General features: G+C 51.7%; 1 protein-coding gene and 1 long non-coding RNA gene across 5 annotated transcripts in view; one reads left to right on the top strand and one right to left on the bottom strand.

Moving 5' to 3' along the window:
- Positions 1-933: 933 nt before the first annotated feature.
- Positions 934-27,678, bottom strand: part of EYA2 (EYA transcriptional coactivator and phosphatase 2) — a 264,015-nt gene continuing 237,270 nt past the window's right edge. For 2 of the 3 annotated variants that reach the window (XM_038572509.1, XM_038572511.1), the window contains 6 exons: positions 23,977-24,035; positions 18,847-19,007; positions 14,851-14,965; positions 13,739-13,860; positions 8,123-8,223; positions 934-1,728 (listed from right to left, as the gene is read on the bottom strand). In XM_038572509.1, the coding sequence (XP_038428437.1) occupies positions 1,648-1,728; positions 8,123-8,223; positions 13,739-13,860; positions 14,851-14,965; positions 18,847-19,007; positions 23,977-24,035 (639 nt within the window). In that variant the 3' untranslated portion in view covers positions 934-1,647. Of the gene's footprint in view, positions 1,729-1,874; positions 3,710-8,122; positions 8,224-13,738; positions 13,861-14,850; positions 14,966-18,846; positions 19,008-23,976; positions 24,036-27,678 lie in introns of those variants that run through there. The other variant, XM_038572510.1, reaches the window with a different exon arrangement.
- On the top strand, positions 18,800-20,817 carry LOC111092041. Of its 2 annotated transcripts, none has more exons than XR_005377930.1 (3): positions 18,800-19,000; positions 19,097-19,247; positions 19,380-20,817. It is a non-coding gene; the product is annotated as an uncharacterized LOC111092041 (long non-coding RNA). The 2 variants fall into 2 exon arrangements; XR_005377931.1 differs by having other exon boundaries at positions 19,344-20,817.

Raw genomic sequence — 27,678 nt, 5'->3', positions numbered from 1 at the left:
TAAAAAAAATTAAAGCCATATCTTGAATTCTGCATTTGAGATGGGTGTATATGTGTGTGTGTGGGGGAGAGGTCTGAGGCCACATATCCCTAAACTTGTTAGTTAAGTAAGCCAAAGAATTCCTTTTTTTTTTGGTTTTGCTTAAGCCACTTTATTGTGTTTCTGTCCTTTGCAACTGAAAGAAATTCCAATGGTGGCTCTGACTTCTAAAGCCCTTGGATAGGTAGATACCTTCAGCCCCAGAGGTCCACCTGAGGACTTCGTTGGGTCTCTGTCCTTCGGCTGGGCTGGTCAGGAAGTTCTGGAGTCATGCTCAGACTTCTGGAAGGCCAAGGGCTCTGGTTTGTGAGTGCTGAACAGTCCAGTTATTCTACTTCTAAGGTTGTTTTCAAGAGCTGCAAGGTACTGCTGAGGGAACAGTGAAGATTAAGCAGCTTGGGGCCAGTGAATCTTAACTCTCCACCACCCATCCATCCATCATCTGTTCCTCTATCCATCCACCCACCACCCATCTATAACCCCTCTACTATCTGTCCGACCAACTGACCTTTCCTTCCTTCCTTCCTTCCTTCCTTCCTTCCTTCCATCTGTATCAGACTGTTATGGGCAATGAATATACAGATCGAGGAAGAAGCTGTCCTCAACCACTGGGAGCTCTGAGTGCTCTAGAATTCAGGCTAACACACTTACCTAACGGACTCTGGACTCCTAGCTTCCATCAGAACCAGCTTTGGACATTTAGTCATCACAACAGAAAAGTAGTTGACCACCTGGGTAGTTCATTTCAAGATTAAATGAAATCTATTTTTGTTTCACCCAAACCCCCTCTGTGTGGATGGTTGAAAGTCTACTGGTGTCTCTAATGGACACCTCTTAAAACAGAAATTAAGGAAGCCTCAAGAGTGGTCATAAAATAGTGACATCCTACCCCACTTCAAAATGTAAACGTGGTTTTATTTAATGCCTTTTATCCGTCACAAAGTACCACCTCCTCCCTGGGGTCCCCTCTTCCTAGAAAACAAGATGGCAGCATAAGGCACGTGCACTGTCCACAAGACGTCAGCTTAGGTCCTTAAAAACAAAAGTAAGCAATAGTCTTCCCATCAGCCCCGAATCGCCTCCCTCACCAATTGTTCAAAGAATGATTGTCCCCCCAAAGCACAACTTGGAGCAGAGAGTGCTTAAATTAGAACTGCACCACCCCACATGCCAGTTTAGAAAACAAAACCAAACCAACGACTAAGAAAACCAACAACACAGGTACGAGAGCATAATACCGGAGTAATGAGATTAGTCCATAAATTAAAAAGGAAAAACAAAACAAAACAAAACACAACCCAGGCCTGTACCCTCCTCCGCACCAGCCCTCCCCCAAATCAGCAATTCCTCCCTTTTGTCCTGTGAGTCTTGTAGAAAAGCCTGGACTCCGAGCCAGCCCTCTTCTCCAAAGTTAAATATTCCGAAGCCACCGTGGGGTACTCCGCGTCTCAGGACCCGCGCTCGGACTAAGGGGACAGCTGCTGAGATGGTCGCCAGGCATGTCCTCTCGGCCACAGGGACCCTGCCCGAGGTCCAGCGTCTGGCGGGAGGCGGGAGAAGGCGAGGGCCTGGGTGGCCGGAGGGCAGGTGGCGAGGCCGTGGGCTCTGCTATAAATACTCCAGCTCCAGGGCGTGCCTCAGCGCCTCCAGGTCCGCGTGGCAGGATATCCGCCAGAAAGGCATGTTGTGCTGGAACACAGAGCACCCGCACGGTTAGGCCCGCATCGCGCCCCCTGCGGGCCCCCCGGCCCAAAAGTTAGAGCCTTCGGCGACGTCCACCGAGGCAGCGGGGCCCGCGGGCATGTCCCAACCTCGAGGCACACCCCTCTCTGGCCAGCGCCCACCGATCCGGCCGCACTGTCGTCTCTGCCCCCGGAGCTCGTGCTGCCTGGCTCGTCCCTCCCTGCCTGGTGCATCCCTAGATGCTTGGTTCATCCCTCGGTGCCCGGTTCATCCCTAGATGCTTGGTTCATCCCTAGGTGTCTGGTTCATCCCTCCCTGCCTGGTTCATCCCTAGGTGCCTGGTTCATCCCTCCCTGCCTGGTTCATCCCTAGATGCTTGGTTCATCCCTAGGTGCCTGGTTCATCCCCCCCTGCCTGGTTCATCCCTAGGTGCCTGGTTCATCCCTCCCTGCCTGGTTCATCCCTAGGTGCCTGGTTCATCCCTCCCTGCCTGGTTCATCCCTAGGTGCCTGGTTCATCCCTCCCTGCCTGGTTCATCCCTAGATGCTTGGTTCATCCCTAGGTGTCTGGTTCATCCCTCGCTGCCTGGCTCATCCCTCGCTGCCTGGTGCACTGTTTGACCCTCTCCCCTCCTTTGGGAAGGCCTTAGGTCTTAGGGGGTGCCCTGACACAGGATGAAGTCAGATAGTGAGAAAGTCCTTCCTTCTTAAAAAGTTGTCCTTGATCCCACTACTTGGAAAAGAAAGCCTCAGCCTGGTGCTCGTGTGTCCTTCATCCTCCTAACATTTGCTAAACTCCATCTCAACACACAGAGCTGGTCCCAGCCAGCGTGGGGCAGGCAGGCCACGGTGGACCCACAGTGGTTTGCTTTCCTGCGAAAACATTTCCTGTGAAATGGAGATCCTGTTTGCCGTAGACAGCTGCTGCGGCTTTTCGTGGTGCGTGGCCACCTGCTAAGGGCTGCTATTAGGATTATGTCGAGGGGCCCGTGGACGTGAGGGGGCTGGAATGAACAGCCACAGCCACGAGTACATGTGGAGTGCCGTGTGCAGGACTGGGGGTGGGGAAAGGTGTCCTAGTTTGGATTTCCCTGTGTCAGCCTGTGATACCAGTGTTTCGTTTTGATTGATTGATTGATTGATTGATTGATTGACTGAAGACAGAGGGTGCATACGAGGGAGGGTATGGGAGAGGCAGAGGGAGAAGCAGACTCCTCGCTGAGCCAGGATCTTGACATGGGGCTTGATCCCAGGACCCTGAGATCCTGACCTGAGCTGAAGGCAGACGTGTCACCGACGGAGCCACCCAGGGGCCCCTATACCCACTGTTTTAAATAATTGTCTCTTAAATCCATCGCTGGGGAGCCAGTCCCTGTGCTAGCGCTTTCCGTTTCCCATCTCGCTGAATTGCCAAAACAAAAAATCTAGAGACAAAAACACAACCACCTTTTTCAAATGGGGATGAGAGAGAGAAGCAAGAGAATGGATTTCAGCAGAGTTCAGTCACCGACCAGCCATGCCCCCTGATCATAGTCCTCACATCTGGGGAGGGCGTGCTGTGCGCCAGGCACCGTGCTCACGGGGCCCCCCATGTGACCTCCTTTAACCTGGCCTCCGATCCTCAGGGAGACACTCTGTTCTTAGGGCACAGATGAGGGCACTGAGCCACAGAGAGGTCATGTCAGGCTCCACAGAAGCAAGCTGGCTGCATTTTTATCAACCGGAAAATCGAACCATTGGCCGAAGCTGTTGCCTGCCCAATACCACCTTCCCTTCTTTCTTGCTCCCCGAAATTGGCATTTGGCAGCTCTGTGCCCAGACCTAGGGGATGAGCTATGATCAGCTAAGCGAGCTGTGACAACCCCAGCCCTGTGTGCCAGGGATGTGTCCTGTATCCCTCCTGACTTGTGACCTACCTACTGAAGCCAGTGAGGAAGGTGGTGAGGGACGTCTGGGAAAGGTTTTCCTCCAGGATGAGAGGGAGGCACCTGAGGAGAGAACCCCTTACTTTTCCCTTCCTGTTTTGATGCTGTCATGTTAGCATGTGATGCCCGGGGCTATGGCAGCCTTTTTGAGAGCACGAGGCAACAAACCAGAAAATAAAAAGCCAAAGATGGTTAAAAAGGTAGGACAAACAATAGAAAGGGATGCTCAGTGAATTTCTGACCCACTGAAACCACCTAGGGTACAAATAATCTTATGAGGTGAGCAAGTGTTTTACTCAGCATTATATAGGCTTTCTGTGACCTGCAGATAAAAGATACTGAGCCTCCGTGAGACAGTCATTGGCCTTAAGTTGTCATCTGATGCCTGGAGTTTGGCCCCCTGAGGTTCCATGTCCACAGGCTAGAGACTATGCAGGCATCCTTTTGGCTCCTGAAACACGTCACATCCCTTCCTGCCTCTGGGAGCCCCACACTTAATACCCTGCCAACTCTTCATACCACTGTTTACCTTTACCTTTCTGGTCTGTGGTAGGCAGAGTAACAGCACCCCCCCCCCAAGATACCCCTCTGATCCCTAGAACCTTGAATAAAGGGATTTTGCAGATGTGATTAAGTGAAGGCTCTTGGGATGGGGGATGATTATCCAGAGGGCAGGGACTTTGATGTGCACAGCTGTGTGCTGGTGGAGCCTCCTGCACAGGTGGTATGCACACACAGCCCCCCCTTCCCCCCGGAGTCCCAGAGAAGAAATCTACAGGTACGAAATGAACAAGATGGTTTTGTGTTGTGTGAGCACCATGAAGGAGGCAGGGAGGCAGGGCAGAAAGCAGCTGGGAAGGGTGTCTGTTCTGATAGCGGGCTTGGGGGAAGGCCTCCGCAGAGGGTGACAGTTAAGCAGGCCCCAGAGAGCAAGAGGGAGGTGCAAACCCGTGTGTGTGTGTGTGTGTGTGTGTGGAGGGGGGGGGCTGACGGAGGCAGAAGACAAAGCAAGTGCAAAGGCCCTGAGGACAGTTTGAGCTTGGAATGTCAGGTTCACTGCTGCACTGCATGGCTCCTGGCACAGAGTAGGTGGCCAAGAAACACACAGGGACGGGATAAAGAGGAAGGGAGAGGGGAGAAGAGGGAAGGTGGGCTCCTGAAGACCTCAGTGAACACATCTTTTTCTCTTTCGCTCAAGGGAAGCAGCATACTATCCATCATGGGCAGCGGATGCCACTTCTTTAATGCCTTCCAGCTCCCCCACCCCTCCTCACCCCAGCCAAACCTTCCTTTCTCTGCAAAGATGGATTTTGGTTTCTGCCTGGCCAATCCTGTCCCCCCTATAAAGAGTGTAATTCATTTTTCTGGGAGGAAATGAGCAATCGTGGAAGAGAATGTCTCAGCCACCTCCATCCCAGGCCTAAAGCACAGGTGGATTTATCACTTGTGGAGAGGTGGAGACAAATGACCCACTAAAATGGAGATATTAACAACACTGGCAGCCCAAACAGTCAAAGCCCCTTGCCCTGTCGCCGTATTTCATGCTGCTCAGGTGTCCAGCAGCCTGGGCTAATGACTCCCATCCATCAGGCCGGGAGAGTGGCTGGTGCGCAGCATTTCTCGCTAATGGGCTGGGGCCGCTGCTTCAGATAGTCGCAGAGGTTTCTACGGGAGCTCAGTGTATGATGGGGGTGTGTGTGCCCTGGTCTTCTTCGGTAGACTCCCACCCTTGCCGGACCAGCTCAGGGGTGAGGACAGAGTGAATCTCCCAGGTCCACCTCCTTCCTGCTTGGTAGTTGGAGCAAAATGCACATTAGTTTGCATGTACCCGCTGTGTGACCCGAGGTACATCAATGAACCTCTCTGAGTCTCAGCTACATCCTCTATAAAAGAAAGCCAGTGACACCCACTCTGCAGGGGGTGGTTTGAGGAGTTCAATAAAATGATGATGCCAGGAATGGAGAGGGGTGGTAAGGGCAGGCGGTGAGGTCAGACTCCCCTAGGTGCCAGTGACAGCCCTGCCACATGCCAGCGGTGATGGAGACTGCCAGCCACCTCCCACATCCCTTCTCCCCCTCTTCTGTCTCAGAAGCAGCCCCCGTTTTTCTCAGCTGAGTACCTGGTGGCTGAGAATAGAGGCGACATCTCCCAGCCAGCGCCGCAGCGGGGCGTGACCATGTGATCCAGGTCTGGCCGCTGGGACCTGAGCAGTGGTGATGCCCCCCTGTATCACCTGTGCCCTTAAAGGGATGAGGTTTCCTTACCCTTTCCCCTCCCAGTGGCCGCAGTGCAGACCTGGGGGTGCTGGGGGGGGCTACAGGCAGAGCAACAAGGCAGAAGGAGCCTGGGGCCCTGGGGCCCTGGGGCCCTGGGGTCCCAGCAGGGAGAGACTTCTCTGCTGCCAGCATCTCTGGCGACCCCAACCCCACTCCGCTGAACCCAGACAGACACCCTCCCGCCCAGCCCCTGCTGGAGACCACCCACTCCACCCCTGCGCCCTGCTCAGTAAGGTGCATCTCCTGTGCTCTGAGCAGCAGAGACATTCAGGTGAGTTTTCACTGTCTGTGCAAATTACCATTCAGATTTTCTTTCCCGCTGGTTCTACAGGAAGGAGAAGCTCCTCTGGACTTCTAGACTCCCCGACCCCACTGTCCTGGGCAGTGCTAACAGAGGCTCGGGCTCTGAGGACACTGCGCAGGGTCCCTGGGCTCAGCCCTGGGTGCATATTCCCCCGAAGTTGTTACGGGTGAGGAAGAGCTGCTCAGAGTGGGGGCAGAGCGAGGGTTCAGGGTAAAATGTGCACACCGAGGTCTCCTCTTTCTGTGGGAGCAGGGCTGGCGGTAGAGGGAGGCCAGGGGGGAGCCCGGTCCGCCCAGACAGGGAGCTCAGACTACCCGTTCTCAAAGGGGGAATAGCCTGGCCCCTAGGGGTCACTGTGGAAATTTCTAGCGGTGTGAATTTTGAGTCCTAATGATTTGGGGGCACTGCCGGTGGGGGCAGGGGTCCTGCTTCATCTCTTGGTTCCTCCCTCAGACTGCCTTCCCTCTAAAATCTACTTGGCTCACTCCCTCACCTTCTCCTCTCCTTGCTCAGAGGTCACCCGGCAGCAAGGCCTACCTTGACCACTGTGTACACTGGCAACTGCCCCGCCCCCACGGTCCCATCTGTTCTGGGTCCCCGCTTTACGGTCCTCCAGAGCTCTGGTCACCACCTCACACAGGTTACACTCGTGTTTATTGCCTGCTCCCAAGCTGGAGCTGAGGGAGGGGTGAGGGCCTCTCCCTTCTGCTCACTGCAGGCTCCCCAGCACCTGGGACAACCTCGGGTACATAGTAGATGGAGCTTTCCCACTAGCTGGAGTGTCTGCGATTAAGACCCCAATCACAGGGGTGCCTGGGTGGCTCAGTGGTTGAGCATCTGCCTTTGGCTCAGGTCGTGATCCTGGGGTCCCGGGATCGAGTCCTGCATCTGGCTCCCCGTGGGGAGCCTGCTTCTCCCTCTGCCTGTGTCTCTGCCTCTCTCTGTGTGTCTCTCATAAATAAATAACTTTTTTTTTTTTTTAAAAGAGCCCAATCCTATAGGCACTGAAGAAAGAAAACAGCGGGAGGAGGGAGTTCCAGCAGGCCTGTGTCACGGGGAGACCCAGTGGTAGCTGATCAGGGATTCTTGCCTCAGAAATATTGCTGGAACCTGAGGCCTAAAGGGTGGAGTCTGGGGGAGCTGGGAGGGGAGGAGCCTTGCAGGTGGCGAGGCCTTCTAGCTCCGCCCCCAGGCCCTCTCCGGGGACCCTCAGGGCCCTCCCTCTTTTTTTAGGCTCTGTCCACTGAGACTCTAAACATTTCTGCATTTCCCTGGAATCTGTCGCTGGGGATGGAAGGGGGAAACCAGGTCCTCCCAATTAAGCTCTGTGACATTAACAATCCACTTCCCAGGCCTCGGGGTGGGGGGTGGCAGGCTCTCTGGGATGCTGTTGACAGGTCCAGACCCAGGACTTTGGCAGCTGTTTCTTTTCCAAGAGCAGAGCTGCGGCCACCAGAACCCCCTGCCCCTCTGCTCATGGGCCCGAGATCACAAGTGCAGGATTTTCTTTCTCATTAGCTTAATGCTGTCTTTATTAACTGGGAAGGGTTCCTGGAACATATGATCAGTGAGCATGAAATAAAGCGCACACACGTGCACCAGCCCCCCACCAGCCTGCCCTGACAGAGTGTCTCCGGGCTCCCGAGCAGTTGTCCTAGAAAAAATCCAGGGCTACCAGGGGCGGCAGCCAAAGGCACCGAGGGGGATTTGCAGAAGGAAATTACTCAGGATGCTTCTGCGATTGCAAATGGGAAGGGCCCTGGGAGCTAAGGGCTGGGAAGGAGGGGACCCAGCCAGGGCCCGGGCGGGGGGGTGGAGGAAACCCAGGGAAAGAGCCCAGGAAACCCATGAGACAGGCTCGAGAGAAGCAGCACGGCCCGGGGACGGAAGCACTACCTTCTTTGCCCCCTGCTCCTCTTCGACGCCGTCACCGATCACGATGTAGACGGCTTTTCTGCCGAATCTCTGCATTATCCTCTCGAAACAGCTCTCCTTTCCTGCACATGGAAGAAGGGAAGAAAGAAAAGATGCTTGCTGAGCGCCCCGACTGCGGGCACTGGCACCCACTGACCAAGTGTTTGCCTGGCCATCCTCCTAACCCTTTCATCCTCAAGCACACGAGTGTCTCCGGTGGGGACTGTCGCCCTCCCCACGTGAGGCGGGACAGCGGGGTTTGCCCATGGGGACACAGAAGAGGCAGCACGGGGGCCTGGAGCTGACTCCCGAGGCAATGCAACCGGCTGGGGTGGGGGCGCCGGACCCTCGTCACAGTCGAGGACACCAGGCTCCGCGAGAGCACGTGATTCAGGAGGCACAGGTGTCAGGATTCCCACGTCCACAGGTGGCAGCCTGGTGACACACCTGGCTCTTGGGGTGACTCCCCTGTTTTTTTTCTTGCTTCCCACTGATGACCACCCCTTCGTGTTTTCCTCCTTCCCAGGTGTGTGGGTGGCAGCGTAAATCTAGACACACTGGATTCAGATCTTAGCTCATCCCGATGGTGTCGGCAAGTGAAGTAACAGAAAGGGAACCGGCAGTGCTAACAGGAGTGGTCACTCTCTGACTCAAGCACTCCGCCAGCATTGGGATTTCTCGGCCTCCGGGTTACTGGCAAGTGGGGCTGGGTGAGTCTTCGCCGCGGGGGCTGCCTCGATCCCTGGGGACATTTGGTGGCATCCCTGGTCTCCACCCTGGAAATGCCCGTAGCACGTCCTCCAGTTGGTACACAAAAGAATGTCTCCAGGTGTTGCCAAATATCTCCTGGGAGGCAAAAGGCTTCCCCACGCTGTTGGGAAACACTGACATTATTCATTTACTGTCATCACCACAATCCTTATGAAATTGCCATTAATAGAATTCCCATTTTAGAGATAAACAGGCTGGCGGAGTGCCCCGAAGATGAGCGGAGGAGGAGTAGCAATAGTAGTTATAATAAAACAGCTCTTATTTTTGAGCACTTGTGCTCTGCTGGGAACTTGCACTATTCCCTTTTGTCAGATGTTTGGAGGTATTTTGATCATCCTTTTATTTTTTTTAAGAGATTTTATTTATTCATGAGAGACACAGAGAGAGACAGAGACATAGGCAGAGGGAGAAGCTGGCTCCCTGTGGGGAACCCGATGCAGGACTTGATCCTGGGACCCTGGGATCCTGCCCTGAGCCAAAGGCAGACGCTCAACCCCTGAGCCACCCAGGCATCCCTTAATTATCCAATTTTACAGGCACAGAGAGGTGAAGTCACTTGCCTGGGGCACTCAGCTAGCGAGCACAGTTCAGGATTCGAACCTAGGCTGCTCCAGTTGCTTGAGCTCTGAGCTACTCTGTTCTACTGCTCTAGGTAGGACTCAGCCCTGCCGCAGACCATCCCTTCCTCTGTGTTCGCTTTCTCCTCTGTGAAGAGGAGCTGTGGCCAGGTCGAGCTGCGAATCCTGTCTTCTGAAAGCAGAATTATGGTACTACAGGGCAGCCCTGGTGGCACAGCGGTTTAGCGCTGCCTGCAGCCTGGGGTTTGATCCTGGGGACTCTGGATCGAGTCCCACATCGGGCTCCCTGTGTGGAGCCTGCTTCTCCCTCTGGCTATGCCTCTGCGCCCCCCCTCTCTGTGTCTCTATGAATAAATAAAAATCTTTAAAACAAACAAACAAAAAGATAAAAAAAAAAAAAAAGAATTATGGCACTACACCTTGCAAAGCCTTGCACTACAGCATGTGGAGCCTCCCTACTCCCTACTCCACTGATATTGGGTGGGCCATGTGACTTGCTTTGACCAATATGGAATGTTAGGGACCTGCCGCGGGTGGTGTGGCTCGGCTCCCTTCACTTCTGCCTCTGTTATGGGAAGAATGTGCCCCTGATGGCCACAGTGAGTGACGATCCCCCAGTGAGAGGATCTATAGAACAGGGCAGAACCTGGAGGCAGCCCTCGCGGAGCCACAGTGGACTGCCCACGCCTGCGAGCGAGAAGTAAACACCGTAAGCCACTGAGTGTTTGTTATGCAGCATTATCAGAGCAAAAACCTGACTACTGAAAAAAATTATGCTTTTCAAGTTAAAACAGGGAGCTGGAGGCCAAATTTCTGTGCAGTCTCAAATTTGATTGCCCTCAGTTAGTTGACCTCCAGGCTACCGAAGTGAGAAACAAGTTGCTCTAACATTTCCCTGATAGAAACAGGATCAGGGGGACACCTGGGTGGCTCAGTGGTTTGGCGCCTGCCTTCGGCCCAGGGCATGTTCCCAGAGACCCAGGATCGAGTCCCACATCGGGCTCCCTGTGTGGAACCTGCTTCTCCCTCTACCTGTGTCTCTGCCTCTCTCTCTCTGTGTCTCTCATGAATAAATAAAGAAATAAAATCTTAAAAAAGAAACAGAATCAGGGGTGCCTGGGTGGCTCGGTCAGTTAAACATCTGCCTTTGCCTCTGGCTGTGGTCCTGGGGTCCTGGGATCGAGTCTTGTGTCAGGCTCCCTGTTCAGTGGGGAGTCTGCTTCTCCCTCTGCCCCTTCCTCTGCTCTTGTTCTCTCTCTCTCTCTCTCTCTCTCTCTCTCTCAAAAATAAATAAATAAATAAATAAATAAATAAATAAATAAATAAATCAAATCTTAAAAAAAAGAATCGATGGGCTGCATGACAATATTTGATGTGCCTGGGTTACAGATTCCTTTCTTGCAAAATCTACAGAAAAAAAAAGGTGCTGTTAAATGAAACTTTAAAACTTTTATGATAGGACTGAGTGGAGTCTTTGGTGTGTTCATGGTCACTGTGAGTTTTCCATACTTATCTGGCCACTGACTAGATCCTTTGTTCAGGAATTCTCTTTCAGTCGTGACATCCTAGACCAGAGTTTCTCAAACAAACCAGTTTCTCAAACATTCCTGAACAACTGTGACCAAATCTGGGAACCAATGTTATGTAATCTTTTTTTTTTAATTTTTTAAAATTTATTTATGATAGTCACAGAGAGAGAGAGAGAGAGAGAGAGAGAGAGAGAGGCAGAGACACAGGCAGAGGGAGAAGCAGGCTCCATGCACCAGGAGCCCGACGTGGGATTTGATCCCGGGTCTCCAGGATCGCGCCCTGGGCCAAAGGCAGGCGCCAAACCGCTGCGCCACCCAGAGATCCCTGTTATGTAATCTTTAAAAAAAATCAACTTACACTTCTAGTTTTACTTAAATGAATTCATTTAAATACAGAAGAGAATCACTGTATTAAAAAGACACCAGTCACCACCATTAGGACAGTAATCATCAAAAAAAGAGAGACCAGAACAGGTGTTGGTGAGGATGTGGAGAAACTGGAAGCCTTGTGCACTGTTGGTGGGAATGCACAATGGTGCAGCTGCTACAGTAAACAGTACGGCACTTCCTCAAAAAATGAAAAATAGAATCACCCTCCGATCCACCAATTCCACCACTGGATATTTATCCCAGAGAACTGAAAGCAGAGTCTTGAAGGGGGGTATTTGTACACCCATGTTGACACAGCATTGTTTTACAATAGCCAAGAGGTGGAAGCAACCCACGTATCTATGGACAGATCCATGGATAAACAAAATGTAGCACAAATATATAACGGACTACTCGTTACTCAGCCTTAAAGAGGAAGGTAATCTGACACATACTACAACATGGATATGACCCTTGAGGACATCATGTTAAGTGAAATAAGCCAGTCACAAAAAGACAAATGTTATATGATTCCACTTACACGAGGTCCCCAGAGCAGTCACATTTGTAGAAACAGGAAGTAGAAGAGTGGTTGCCAGGGGCTCAGGGCAGGGAGGAATGGGGAGTTCCTGTGTAATGCAGACTTAATTTTAGTTCTACAAGATGGAAAGAGTTCTGGAGGTGGATGGTGGGGATGGTGGCACAATGATGTGAATGTGGCTAAGGTGGTAAATTTCATGTTATGTGTATTTTACTATAATTAAATATAAAAAATATTTTAAAAAGAGGTTCTAAATAAGCCTGCAGAAGCACATGACCACAGTGTGCAGAAAGAAAATGACAGGCTCATCAGCTCCTGTTGCAGAAACTCTAAGGGCCATCTGGGGTCTGAATTTCATGATTTTAAAATTTAAAAATCTAATGGCACTTTTCTGTAATGTTCAGGCCTAGAACTTCAGTAAAGGCAAAAAATGTTCTGGGAAAATGCTTCCAAGGTAATATATATATTATATATATAATATATATATTTATTTATATTTATTAGTTATATATTATTTATATATGTATAATATACATATGTTTATTTCAGAAAAAAACAAGGGTAAAAATTTCCAGTTAAAAACCTCTTAACTGGGACACCTGCGTGGCTCAGGTTGAGCATCTGCCTTTGGCTCAGGGTGTGATCCTGGGGTCCTGCGATCGAGTCCTGCATCAGGCTCCCCACAGGGAGCCTGCTTCTCCCTCTGCCTAGGTCTCTGCCTCTCTGTGTGTGTCTCTTGTTAATAAATAAATAAAATCTTAAAAAAAAAGCAACCTCTTAACTAACTAGATTTATTTTGCATTATAATAACAGTTTTAGGTGATGTAAGAATAAAAAACCCAGTTCCCCACCTCCCCCAAGCCAATATGACTAGCTCTGCTGATAAATGATGCTATTCATTTCTAGTTATTAAATTCTCTTATCTGATGGAAGCTCTGAAGCCTAAGGCTTGTTCTCTTTGTTAATAAGGAAGATTATTAAGCATTAAGAGAGATGTCAAAGCAGTATAACACTAAATTGAGAGTCTCTCTTTAAAAAAGAATGAAAAAAAACACCATTTTTATCTCTGTATGGTTCAAGGTTATTTGACGACTTGTACCACCTAAATTAAAATCACCTCATGTGCCATGCTGTGGTGGAAACTATTTTAGTAATAAAAGTCCATGACTTACCTGGGTTTGAGACACTTAGCTATGGACTACATTTCCCAGCTTCCCTTGCAACTAGCTGTGGCCATGTGACTAAGCTGGGGCCAATAGGAGGTGAACAGAAGTGTGAGGTATCCTGTCTTGAGTCTTGGCTTTAAAACACTGGACCCGTATTACTCCTTCCTCTTTCCCCACTTCCTATAAGCCTGAATGACAGTGTGGCAGGATTTGGATTTGACCACACATGTAAGAATAAAACCACCGGGGATGGTGGAAAAATAAGATGGGAAGGACTTGGGATCCTGGGTGTATTTGAGTTGTCCCACTAGCCTGGATCACCCACCTCTGGTCCGTGGACACGTGGGGGGGAAATAAGCTTTGATTCTGATGTGAGCCCTTGTATTTGGGGTGTGCTTGTTATAGCAGCTTTGCAGGTATCCTAACTAATACCTACACTTTATAAAACTACGGAACTAACCACTTTCTTTGGAAGCTGAGGTTGAAGCGAGTGGCTTGTGGGATTCTTTCGGGGATCTGAGTCATGCCCATGGACAAGTTGTTTAGCTTCCCCAGAGCCGCCTTCCTTAAGCTTCCCAAACAAGGGTCGGAGAGCTAGGCCCACCCTCCCTCCCTGCATCACCCCAAGGTCTGCTTCTCCCTACCTGTCTTGGTTGCACTGTAGATGTTCTCAATAGGAAACACGGAGCCCAGTCCATACAGCAGGACTTTGGCCAGGGCAGGGATTAGTTGAGTGGTAGTGACCAGCACATTGACACAGTTTGGCCTGAGGACAAAGAAAATGGGGTCAGAGCACCAACCAACAGCTAGGCCAGGCCTCCTCACCCTGCAGCACGAGCCTGGAGCTGGCCAGAGTTCCAGTGGGGTTTGGAGGCTCTGGCTATGTCATCGTCAGGAGAGGGTAGGGCCCAAAGATCCTTCAGCTGTTCCTCTTGTTTAAGCCTGAGGCTGCCTGGCATACTGAAACATAATACTGAAATATTACTCACGGTGTTAAAATGTAATGCTTATTTAAAACAAATGTTTCTTGCCAGGGCCCATATTTACATAGCTGCAGCCACTCAATAAGATAAATGAGCAAATATGGATCAGGTGTAGGACAACAGGGAGCAGTGAGGACTAGGGTAAACTGGGGAACACCTGGAAGTTCTGATATTTTGACAGAACCTGGACACCTGGAGCCAGGGATTCCCTTTCCCAATCTTCAGGACAAAGCGTGTATTAAAATAGGACACATCAGCAGGATGGGCTCATGGGCTACCATCTCGTAACCATTCCTATGTTGGGTCGCAAGATTTTTGGAGGCTAGTGCAGAGAGTAATTTGTTCTCTGGCTCAGATGATCTTGTGTAAGAGCAAGAGGGAATTTCCTGGGAGGCCTGGAATGAAACTGGACCCTCCTTGCCTCCTAAGTGCCTGCCAGGTGATCTGTGGCCTACTATAGTTAAAGTGGTTTTCAGTGGGCTTTGTCGTGACTGGTGGGTGTTGTGGGCACAAGGGGATGGGACAGATGGTCCTACATACAAAGGTCTCTGGCTCTGTTGGACCCTGGTGAGTCTCAGCACCTGTTTGCCCAGCTGGGCTCCAAGCTGTTCCTGGTACTGTACTATGTAACACCTCCGTGTTACCAAATGTCTGGAAAGTGTACAAGAGAGGATTTGGAGGGTCCAGTTCTCCAGGTGTGGAAATGGAGGAGCCTCCACCCTCGAATGGGAGCAAGTTCAGGGGCACAAGGGAGAATGGGGACTCCCACCTACCGGGAATTGATGAGGTTGAGCGCCTTCAGAGAGTGGGTCAGCCAGAGGTCGGTCAGCGCTTCCAGCTCGGCTCTGAGCTGTAGCCACGTCTCTCTTTTGGGAGCTCCTATCAAGCCTAGGGACAAGGGAAATAAAGACATGGTATTTATCATTTGAGAGGTCTGGGAGGTGGTTAGGGGAGTCTAGCTACTGGTGCCCTGATGTTTCAAATCAGATGATGACCAAGGTCAATGATATTCAGTGATTTTAATCTTATTTTAGGATTGATTGATCCATCATCCTATCCACTGATCGATCCATTCATCCACCCAACCCCCTATCCACCCATCTGCCAACCCATCCCTCCCTCTGCCCATCCATCCAACAAATACTTTGGGAATGCCTTCTGTGTGCTCAGTATTGTAATAGGACAGATGAACACAGATGAACAGAAAATTTATATAAAGTTTATATTGTTACAGTGGAGACAAAAAAAATGAATAATAAAATGACTAACATTTATTGAGTGCTTACTATGTGTATGGCCCCGTGCTTTTAACACAATTTATTTCATTCATTTTCATGGTGATCCTAGAAATGGACACTCTTTTTTTTTTTTTAAATTGAGATATAATTTCAGATAACATTGTGTAAGTCAGGTGGAGAAGCTGAGGCTTAGTGAGGTGGACGGGCTTGCTCACTGCAGGGAAGAAGTACGGAGATAGGTGTGGCACCCGGGCAGCAGACCTCCCCAGCCCACTCCATGGGGTCTCTGAACCTGTCAGTTTCTCAGCCATCAAGGCCCTTAAGATCAAGTTCAGACTCCAGAGCCCATGCCCCAGCACCTGCTTCGTTGCTTGTCTCATCTCTTGCCATTGCCCTGCTGTCCTTCCGTTCCCACCCTAATGGCCTCCTCTTTGTCTCCTGATGCACCCAGTACGTTTCCATCTCGAGACCTTCGCACATCTCATCTCAGAGCCTGGAGTACCCTTTACTGTCTTACCTTCCCTTTTTGCCTAAATCCTTCATACTCAGTTTCAAGTGTCATTTCTTCTGGAAGGCCTACGCTGGCTCTACTTTGTACTCTCCCGACATGCACCTCTTCTTGATAGCTCTTTTTTTTTTTTAATTTTTTATTTATTCATGATAGTCACACAGAGAGAGAGAGAGGCAGAGACACAGGCAGAGGGAGAAGCAGGCTCCATGCAGGGAGCCCGATGTGGGATTCGATCCCGGGTCTCCAGGATTGCGCCCTGGGCCAAAGGCAGGCGCCAAACCACTGCGCCACCCAGGGATCCCCTTCTTGATAGCTCTTGTCACAAATATGACTTCACACACATCTCTGTGATCATGTGTTCGATGTCCGCTTCAACCACTATGCCGTTTGCTCCATGAGGGCAGGGACCAAGCTGGTTTTGTTTGCCACCGCGGTACCAGCCCCTGGGAGGTACTACAGCAGTATTTGTTCAAGGGAGAAGGAATTCATGCGGACAAAACGTTGCAGGTGGTCTCTGGTTTTCCTTCTCTCTGCACCTTCCCCACAGTCCCGGAGCAGGGGCCCTTAATAACAAAGCAAACTGTCTGGGGCACAGTTTCATAGTTTACAAGAGTCTCCCCACATGTACTGCCGTGGGTAGCTAGCTGGTCAACCGCTCCAACTTTGCACCTGTTAGAAGTACGCTCCAAGCTTCTGTCTGCTTGGTCCCTACCCTCAGCTCTTCCCCAGGCTTGGTCTCCTTCCCCAGATGGAAGCAACATTTAAGAAGTGCTCACTGTGGGGCAGCACATTTCTAAGCAACTCCCATATATCAATTCAAATTATCCTGACATGTATCCTATGAGTTGGGCAACATCATTATTCCCAGCTTACACCTGAGGAAACTGAGGCACAGAGGGGTTAAGTAACCTGCTCAGGGTTCTAACAGGACGTGGCAGAGGGAGGTGTGAAATCAGGCAAAGGCCTCTGAACCCAGCCATGCCTCCTGATGTTGACTTGTTAAGCCTTTTCTACCTTCATCCTGTATCTTGTGGATGTCTCTCTTCTGTGCACAACTTCCAGAACCCTTGGGATCCTGGGGTGTGTGGTGGCCCTCCGGCTGGAGGCTGTGGCCCCCATTAGGCTCACTCTGTGATGCAGAAAGAGCTGGGGGAGAGGAGAGGGGAGGTAGCATGCAGAAACTGGGGTGGGTGGCTGCCCACGGTGTCCTGCCAGGTGCGAGTTCCCCTCACCTGCTGACACATCAGGCAATTTCCCCTCAGCTTAGGGGAGAGCAAAGCAGCCGGACAGAAGTCCCGGGTGTTTGCTGGGGCTTAACCTGGATGAGGAGTAGGTGGTCTCTGCTGGCCGGCTCCATCCCTGTCTCCTGCATTCCAGGCACACCTGCTCCCCTCCTCTGCCTACGTAGGGGTGGGTGAGCAAGCAGGGATGACCCTGAAGCTCTCTCTTCACTCTCGCAGTCAGACTCGGGTGTGAGAGGGCACGGGGTGTGGGCAGAGGCGGTGAAGCGGCTGGCTGTGTGATGCCGGGCAGCTTACTGAACGTCTCTGATCTTGCTTTCCACCTTTATACGACACAGCTGATAAAAGCACTTACCTCATGGGGATGTTATAAAGAGCAAATAAGATATTAGAAGAAGAGCCCTGATAACAGAGCCTGGCAGACAGTAAGCACTCAATAAACATTAGCTGTCGCGAGGACTGCATTAGGACGGCAGCCACGGACAAGACAGTCCCGAAGGACTGATGGTCTTTCTGGGGGGAGCAGCAGACACAGAAGAACCTGAAAGACTCCCAAGCAAGACTGAAAGGGACTAGTGAGGAATGTGAGCACCTACGGAGTCCCTGCTGCAGGCACACGGTTGTGATTTTTGTGCCCATTAACAACAGTTTCCCTAACCCAGGGAGCCAGAATTGTTCTTCTCCCCATTTCACGGATGTAGACACTGAGGCTCAGGGAGGTAGCTAGAAAGTGGAGGCACGGGGTTGGGAAGTGGTTCCATCCAGTCTGAGACGCTGAATTCTTCCTGGGACTCTTTCTGGGGCAGGGGGATGGAGCCCTTGGAGCTTTGGGGGCCAAGGGGCATATGGTGGACACCATCAGCTGCGGGCTCCGACCTGCCCTTTATGGGCCTGAGGCTGGTTCCACACACTGTGACAACCACCCCCCTCAGATGCCTCCTGGGGGAGAGGCGGTGTCATCACCTGTGAAGAACCCCCAGCCGCCCCCGAAGAAAGAAAGATGAAAGCAGAGAGGGAGACAAGTCACCAGAGGCTCTTAATCACAGGAAACACACTGAGGGCGGCTGGAGGGGAGAGGGGGTGGGGGGCCGGGGGACTGGGTGAAGGGCATGGGGGAGGGCGCGGGATGTGATGGGCGCTGGGTGCTGGGCGCTGGGCGCCGGGTGGATCACGGCCCTCTGCCTCCCTCTGAAGCATGTATTATTTATTATACAGCACATGTGAATTAAGTTTAACTAAACTAACTTAATTATTTTAATTAAAGTTTAGTTAAACTAATAGAGTTTAAGTAAAACCGACGCCCCCAAAGTCATAATGGCCCTAAATGGAAAAACGAAAAAAAAAAAAAAAAAAAAAAAAAAGGACGCACCTGCCGGGAAGGTTCCAGAAATAGCCTGGCGGTGCGGAGCTCGCCTGCGGCCCGAGCGGCGCCTGGGCCCTGACGGCGCGTGCCCCGGGGTGCAGCGCGGGAACCAGCGGCTCCCACCCCCTCCCCGACCCCGACTCCGGCGTCCCCAGTCCCCGCCGACGACCTCGCCACGCACCCGCACGCGGGCCAGAGCGCGGACTCGGCCTCCGCGGCCTGGGGCGGGGCCCACCGGCGGCGCGGCGGGGACCCCAGTGCCCCGGCCGCCCCGCCTCAGCCCCCGCCCCCGGAGCCCCAGGGCTGTGACCCCGGGCAGGCCGCGCCGCACGCACGCACGCACGCACGCACGCACGCACGCACGCACGTGGGGCCGAGCGCCTGAGGCCCGCCCCGCCGGGCCGCGGCCCACTCACCGCCCACGTTGTTCCGGTAGGTGTTGTACATCTCCTTCACCCGCCGGTAGCGGAAGGCCAGCTTCCTCATCCAGTCCACGCCGCCGTGGACGCCCGAGCCCAGGCACAGGTTGGCTCCCGGGGCCGAGCTGTGGAAGCCGTCGGCCGAGAAGTTGTAGGTGCTGAGGGGGGAGGGGAGACCCTGTCAGCGGCCCGGGGGCGCCCCTGTCGCCTCACGAGCCCCCCCCCCCCCCCCACTCTCCCCCTTTAGAGTTCGAGGCTAGAAGGGAATTCCGAGCAACGGTTGCCGCTGCCTCATCCTGACAGAAGGGTCCAGAAGGGTCCATCCTGACAGAAGGGCCCGGACGCGGGGTCGGTCCCGCCACTCCCATCCCCAGATCTGCGCTGCTCCGCGCCCCCGGGTAAGGCCTGGCCGCTAGCCCTTTCCTCCCATTCCGGGACAGCTCCGGATCTTTCCACAGGAATAACCATATTCTGATTCTTTTTCGACGTGTTAGAGGAGGCAGAGGCGATCGCTGGTGCCTTCTTTGCAGATACAGCCGCCGGCTGGGAGCCTAGCACGCTGGCCCTACGAGGTCCCAGAGCGGGCTGGGGACGAGTGAGTCGCACAAAACTGGTGACAGAGGTGGCAGCTGGGAACCCGAACAGGAATGTGTGGGCGACTCGCCACCTACAGCGACCAGCACGTGAGAATGAAAATCCCCACGCCAGAGAAGACCCCCGTCTTCTCTCCCGCTGCCAGAAACTCTGCAAAATCACAAGGTCTCAGGGGGAAAACCAGAGAGCGACGAGGGGTAAAGGGATAATATGACCCAAAGTTTAAAATAACGAGTCTCTTCCTTGGGGCGCCCGGGGAACCCAGCCAGTTAAGCATCAGGCTCTTGACTTTGGCTCAGGTCATGCTCTCTCATGAGACGGAGCCCGACATGGGACGCTGCACTGGGCGTGGAGCCTGCTTCAGACTCTCCGTCTCCCTCCCTGTGTCCCCTTCCCCTCCCCCCTGCCGTTGAGTCTCTTCCTAGAAAAGTGGAGCAGAAGGAAACAGGTCAGTGTGGTTCTATGGCTGTCTCAGGGCGTGACTTTGATTTTTTTCCCTCTTTGAGTATTTTGTGGTTTCTAGGTTTTCTAGGATGAGCTGAAGAGTGGACACAGAAAGACGTTTTATCTATTTTTTTTTACAAAGATGCGCTGCCACGAAAATGAAGCAGCACTTGGAAATTGCATCTTCTGTACCTCCCCTACTTCAGTGCCCCTGCTGCTGCCGAGATAAGGGCATCTGGGAAGCGTGAGGTGCTGGGTCATGCTCCCTGCAGGGTGTGCGCTGTGTCCAGCACCGGAAGACGGCGTGATGTGACATGCTGCTGTCACGTACCATCTGGGGGTGGGAGCTTGGGCCTCAGCCTTACTGGAACAGAGGCCAGGCTTTGCTCCTGGATATAAAACTCTTCCCAAGGAAGAGCCTTTGTGGTGACAAAAAAAACTCTGCAGGAGCCAGAAAATGTCTCAGACTCAACAGTGAATTTCACCTTGCGGGGTTTCTGGGGCCATGCAGGCCAGGGGGACACTGGCCCTGGGACTTGATCCTCCAGGCTTCAGCTGTAGACTCTGGTGCGAATGGAGAGACACCAATAGGCTTCTCCTCTAGATATCTTTAAATTCTTGCCCACGGGTACACACACACACACACACACACACACCCAACATACTCATGTTCACCTCTGTCATTTTTCATAGACTTCTGTGAGGGTAAGTGTATATAAAATTGGAAGTAAGGGGCGCCTGGGTGGTGCAGTGATTGAGCATCTGCCTTTGGCTCAGGTCGTGGTCCTGGGGTCCTGGAATCCTGGAATCCAGTCCTGCATTGGGCTCCCCGCAGGGAGCCTGCTTCTCCCTCTGCCTGTGTCTCTGCCTCTCTCTGTGTCTCTCATGAATAAATAAATAAAATCTTAAAAAAATAAAAGTGGAAGCCAGGAAGTCATAATGTCGGAGAGTGGTTAATTCCAGATGGTGGGAATGTGGGTGATTAGTTTCTTCTCTGCTCTTTACTGAATTACTTGAATTTATAAAGATCCATGGAGAACATGATAGGACCTAATAACTTGTTTGCACGAAACATCCTTTTCCCCATGAAAGATGTCAATGGCTTCATTACACAGGCATGCTGCTGCTTCTTCATCTCAGCACTCTCCCTGGGTGGTGATGACGGGGGGGGGGGGGGGGGGGGGGGGGCGAAAGAGAAGTGAAACAGGCCCCACTGGTAAAAAGGGGCAGACGGCATCCAACCCCAGGGGCAGGTTGCCACACGTCAAGGACTTACTCGTGCTGCTCACTTTTCCAGCACATTGGCAACCTGATGAGAAGGGGAGGAATGACTTTACCCCATCATATCCACCCCCGCCCTGCCGTTTCCAGAACCCACACTTTAATCCCCATGTAGGGGATTCTTCTACTCTACCATAAAGATTCCTGTCTTGCTAGATAATTTCTTCCTTTTTTAGGGCCTTTTTTCCCCGCCAACCTTATTTCCATGTTCTGGTTAAACGCCTGTGGAAGAAAAGCCCAAGACCTCTCAGCGGTTGCACCTGCCCGTTGGGTGGCCTGAGCAGTGGGAACCGCAGGTCGGTGTTCAGTGGTGGGCTGGGCACTGCGATCCTCCCCAGGGAACCACGGAACAGGTGTAAGAGGCCTCTTGACCATCAGCAGCCTTGTGCTGAGTATCAGTGAACCTGGGAGCCAGGACAGTCCATCCACCCCAAAATTCCTCCTGGGTCACGGCCTTTCCAGCAGCACCCTGCTCTTCCCTCTCAATCTCTTCAGAGAGAAGAGAAGCTGTAGAAGCTGAGGCCAGGCATGAGCTCCCAGGGGTGGTCACAGGAGATGGTGCAGGTCATAGGAGTCCACGCATGTGCAGGACTTCCCAGGCCAGCACCCACCACATCGGACCCGCCACGTGTGCTCCCCTTGCTGCTGGATGTGCTGGTGATGCCCACAGGGCGCAGGGGAGAGTCTGAGACACAGAGCAATGCTTGGCAGGTTAGCACCTCTGGTGGCTGCTGATCCACTGTGGGGGCTGGCGGTCGGTCCTGGGATCAGCAGCCACCAGAGGTCGTGCCTTCCAGAAGGCTGCCTGAATCTGGCCAGTAAAGGTTCTAGAAGGGAGAGAGCCAGCAGTGGGACTGGTCCCAGCAGCAGCAGCCGCAGCACACCTCAGCACGGCTCTCTGGCTGTGACACATTAGCTGGTTCTTCAATGGCAACCAGGTGACGAGCTGCCAGCAGAGCTTCTCCCACGTTCTCTTCAGATTTACGATGTGCACACACAATACTCTTCCCTCGATGTGTGTACGGTTCTGTCTGGAAGTCCAGGTTGGTGCCACCTAAGTGGGTTCCTGCTGCAAAGAATTTGAGGACAGCTTCCTGCTTCAGTGGCAAGACATCAAGGCTCTGGACGTGGTGGAAGCTTCCTTTCAGTTAGCTGGGAGCCCAGGACCACGCCTTATGGACCGCTCTCTGAGTAGTGTGGAAAGGCCAGGTAATTGATGCTTGAAAAAGAACACATACTAAGAACTCTGAGGACACCCTGGGGGAGAGGCCCGGATGTTCTGCCAAGAGGTAGAGGGCAGGGAGGGACGTCCATGAGTCCTGCCTCCCCACATGCCAGCTGTGTGAGGTTCGGCAGGTTACCTCACCTCTCTGTGCCTCCCATTCCCCAACTGTAAAATGAGGATAATGAGAAGAGCATGTACTCCCCAGGGTAACTGCGAAGATGAGGGAGTTAATGCACCTAAGACATCCGGAACAGGGCATGGTGCTAAAATAATAGTTTCTGCTGTTAACTGAAAAAACAAACAAAACAAAACAAAAAAACAACCCCAAAAGAAGGGGCATTTGATGCTCGCTTGGTGCCTGGCTCACAGTAGTAGAAATTGCAGAAGAGATTTCTTGAATGGATAAACGGAGAATTTGGTTTCTGGGGAGGGGGGGGAACGTTCCTGGATTGTGGGTTCTGGAAATGAGGTCCCCAACAGCTCAGCATGAGATAGCGTTCAGAGGAGCTCTGCTCTCTGTCCCACACCAGCCAGTTCCAGGGGAGATGTTATAAAAATGGGACCCTGGTCGCTCATTGCCATGAAGGGAAGAGTGGTTCCCAGCTATGACGTCGTGGAAAGGGCACAATTAACCTTGATCTGGGGTTTATTTACTCCATAAATAGAGAAGCCCTGTCTGGCACTGAAGCCTTGCTCCTTGCCAGTCCTGACTGAGAGGGATTTTCAGAATGGCTAATTAATATGAAGCAGGTACCTATCACTTCTCGTGCTGGGCTTTGAAAAGACTTCCAGGGCCCAGGAAAGAAGCTCTGACTTCTCTTTTAGGAGCAAGATGGAAGATACACCTAGGAAACAAACACTAAGTGAAGTTACTGGTCCCATAAGCAAAACATCATTTGTCTAATAATATTTTTGATGGGCCAAGAGGCACTGGGTTGGGATAATTTTGGATAAGCAGAGATTAACTATGGTTCCATTTTTATAAGGTTTTCTCAGGGGCAGGCATGGAACATTCCAGCCACATTCCTCTGAAAGCTGTCTCGTTTGGAGCAGTTGGGTACCTTATTTCTGGAATCCATGTCCTAGGAGTATTTTCCCCTAGAAACAGACCTACCGCTTACTCAGTTAAGAAACATTTTTTTGAGTATTGACTGCATCAACGTTTATATTAAATAATATATGTGGGCTCATGAAGCAATCAAACCGTTGAAGAAGGGGAGCCAAACTCTTAGTGGTGGTGATTCTGGGAGGCAAGATCAGAACTTTTTACAATACACATGCAGTACTTTGCTAAGCAGACAAAAAAAACAAAACAAAACAAAACAAAAACAAAACAAAACAAAAAAACCATACAGAGATAAACATAAGCAGAGTCACAGAGAATCTGTGGAAATCTCAGCCTCTGTGATGGGAGGTGATGCGTAGTAGGCTGCATTGTGGGGGTCTGGGCTGTGACCTTGGGTTCTGGCCTAGGCAGGCACACCCGTCCTGAGAACCCAGCCTGCTCCTCCTCTCTGCTTCTGGTGAAAGGAGAGCTCCATAACCAATCAAAAGGGGGCATTTTTGGCTCCCCAAATGCCTACCTTAAATCTTGCCCATTGTCATCAGAGGAGACGTCATCAACGTGGATCTGGTCGCAGTCCTACAGAGAAGTTGGCAAGAAGAGAAAAAAGAGGGAGGAGTGTGACTGGTTAATCTGACATAGTCTCTGGCAGTTGGCTTCACAAAGTGAGCACTGGCCTGGGAGTTAGGAGTCCTGAATTCTTGTCTGAGCTTTGACACCCAAGGGTAGGTGACCTTCCCTTAAGGCTCGTCCCTTCTTTTGCCTTTGGTTCCCTTATAAATGAGGTTGGCTGTAAAGGGCGTCGGGGGCGGTGTGACTGTATAATTTAGCATGCAAACCGAGATAGTTCTGCAAGTAAAGGGGGCTGTGTTAAGATTACATTGGGAGGACAGGCACAAAACAGGACCACCCCCCTCTGCCCCCTAAGTATGTGGGGACATATGGTCACCCTGGCCACAGGGTGGAAGCCTTTGCCTTAAGCAAGCAAGGTATGTCCTCTGCTTGGAATGCTCTCCTGCCTTCATGCACCTGGTAAACGTAGTATTCTTCAAGCGTTCACTTCTGGAGGCACCCCCTTCCCCAGCCCTCCTCTGTGTCCCATGATCTGTGCTCATCACTGATTGAGTATATGTGATGGGCACCATCCCAAGGGCTTGCCATTCAACAGACTCCCAATGACATGCTGCTTTCCACCACTCACAGATCTCTCAGTTCTCCTTGGGGAAACACCATAACACATGTGAGTTAAGACCCAGGGGAGAGGATGATGAAGGTGGGCACATGACCCGGGCTCATCCAATCAGAGAGATGCAGCAGCCTTCTGGCCTCAGTGATTGTATCAAAGATGAGCATGTGGTCTAAACAGGGCCAATGAGAGCCGGCCCTGGGAATTCGGCTGAGACCTTGGGGAAGGGGACTCTCTTTCACTGCAGCTGCCAAATGGTGGGATTAAGCCTGGTGAAAAGCAGGTCTGAGAGCTGGAGACAGGAATGAGGCCCTGATCACATTCTCTGATCCCCTGGATCCGGCCCCAACTGAAACCAGAAACCAGGCCACCCTGATTGTGGTAGGCTGAATAATGCCCCCCCAACCCCCAACTGTCCATGCCCTAATCCGGGGTTCCTTATATGGCAAAAGGGACTTTGCAAGGCGTGATTAAGTTAAAGGTTTTGAGATGGCGAGATTATTCTGGATTATCCACGTGTAATTACAAGGGCTAAGAGGCAGAGGGATATTTGAAGACAGAGGAGAAGGGGATTGGGGTGGGATTGGGGTACTCAGAAGACGGAGGAAGATGCCACAAGCCAAGAAATACAGGTGCCCACTAGACATCAAAAAAGGCCCAGATTCCTCCCCTCAGAGCCTCCAGAAGAAACCGGACTTGCCCACGTCTTCAGCGCAGTGAAACTGATCCTGGACTTCTGACCTCCAGAACAGTAAGAGAACACATTTGTGTTGTTTTAAGCCACTGAGTGTGTGCTAATTGGTCACAGCCACCACAGGCTGCTCCGTGGGCTCTTCGGTTGAAGCTAGTGGAGTTGGATTTCTGTCACTTTGTAGCCAGGTGACACAACAGCCTCCACGAAGCTACACATGACACACACCCATCTGTCACTTCTACTTCCGTCATAAAGTCACCCCGGTGATAGGATGATTACTCCTGCGGTCTGGTGAGGCTCAGGCTCTGGAATCTGGCCATCACGTGGCTGTGTGACCTTGAGCCAGTGGCATAGCCACCCCGAGCCTTAGAGGCGGGTTTGGGAAACGGGAGACTGAGGAATGCAGGCTTGATGTGAAGAGGAGAGAGGTGCTGTGCTAAGGGCGTCTAGTGCAGGGGCTGGAACGCAGCAGGTGTGGCATGAATTTAGTTTCTAGTGCTGTGTTAGGATTTATAAATGTCCACATGTTGGCTGCCAGGTAATTTCAGGAGGCAGGTATCTCCTGGAAAACACTGCGAGGGAGAAGAGAAAAACATGGAACTCTGAGCTTGACCTCTAAGAAAAAATTGGTGGTGACATCTCTGGACTCTTGATGGGAGGATAGAATCTGGGGGGGAAAATGGTGTTTTCAATGCTTTGAGCAAGGAAGAGGCTTGAATTCATCTCTGAGAACAGGAGCTCTGTGTGTGTGGGGGGGGGATGGGAATCCCTTCCCTCGTTGATTTTTATTTTTAAAAAAGTTCTATTTATTTATTTATGACAGACACAGAAACATAGGCAGAAGGAAAAGTAGGCTCCCCATAAGGAGCCCAATGTGGGAGTCATATCCCAGATCCCAGGATCATGGCCTTAAGCCAAAGGCAGATCCTTAAGGCTCCCTCCCTCATTAATTTTTAAAAGACAGAGTGGGGTCACCATGTTATTATGGAGATGTGGGGGTGGGGACAGTGGCATCTGGGGCAGCCCAGACTACTCTGTGGGGATCCAGGCTGGAACCTTGGAGAAGGTGGTGGTGTGGTCACTGCTCCCTCTGGTCTCTTGAAAGGGCTCCGGATTGAAAAGCGGTTTGCCGGAAGGTGAGGTTTGCTTCCAGAGTCCCTAGCACGCTCTGGCCCACAGCTCTGTACAAGGCAAAGCATGACTCAGAGTCCTGACACATGGGACCTTGCACATCTGTTGGCCCGGGACATCACCTGGGCGGGGGCAGCAGTGTACTCTGACAGGCCTGGGTGGGAACGGCAGCGGGGACGTTCCACGGCGTGGGCAAGTGGAAGGAAGTGGAGTAGACTGCGGAGAACATGGTGGATGTTAAGTGGTGAACCCAATGAGAAGCTCTTTGGACAGTGTTGGGAAAAAACTGGAGATGCTGAGTGACCACCCTTGAGCTAGCTTATAGCTACGCCTCTGCTGTTCCTCATGCCGCATTTCCTTTCTTTCCATGTACCAGGGATTCTCATCAATGCTTGATGGTCTCAGGTATACCTGGTCCTCCTCCCCAAGAGGGGCTGTCCTTTCCTAAGGTGCTTGAGCACGATGGTACACCTGAAAGATTCTATAGTCATGCTAATACAGTAGCAATTAGCCACATGTGGTTATTGGTAGTTATATTTAAATTAATTTAAATTCAACAGCATAACAAATTTAGTTCCTTAGGTCCATTTCGAGTCCTCAGTAGCCACATGTAGCCAGTGGCTACTGTACTGGATGGAATATGTACTCCCATCATCACAGAAAATTCTAGCGGACAGTGCTGCTCTCGAGGGGTTAAGGAACCAGGCTGATAACTTCTGTGCTGATAAGCTCAGTTAGGGAAGGGCTTGCAAGCTGGCTTGGAGACGTATCTTATTCAGCCCATACTATGCTTCAGAATTTTTTTGGAACAACAGCCAATATGGAAACTCTGGGGGCTTCTCTCTCTCTCCCTCTTTCCCTCCTTGTCCTCACTCTCTTTCTCTGTCTTTCCAGATTTTCAGCTACTCTGAGACTTTACACGTTCTGGCAGCGTGGGGCTTGCCTTCTTCTGTCCCAACCATCCTTAGCCCTTTCCAGAGGGCTCTACAGTCTCTTCTGGGTTTTCTTCCCTTCACATTACCTGATTCCTTGGCCCCTGGGCATGCAGGTTGGAGCCCCCTGAGCCAAAGAAATCTTATGTAGGGCCAGCAATCCTGAGATGTTAATGAAAATTGTCTTTAAAAGCCAATGCTAACTTTGAAGACCCAGGCACAGAGAAAACAAAATTAGTAGCAGACTTCTCCCCCAACCCGCTGCTTTGCCTGAAATTG

Source organism: Canis lupus, chromosome 24 (assembly GCF_011100685.1).
Source record: "Canis lupus familiaris isolate Mischka breed German Shepherd chromosome 24, alternate assembly UU_Cfam_GSD_1.0, whole genome shotgun sequence".
In the NCBI taxonomy this organism is placed as follows: domain Eukaryota; kingdom Metazoa; phylum Chordata; class Mammalia; order Carnivora; family Canidae; genus Canis; species Canis lupus.
The sequence above is the reverse complement of the archived record's forward strand: the minus strand, read 5'-3'. Positions and strand labels throughout refer to the sequence as shown.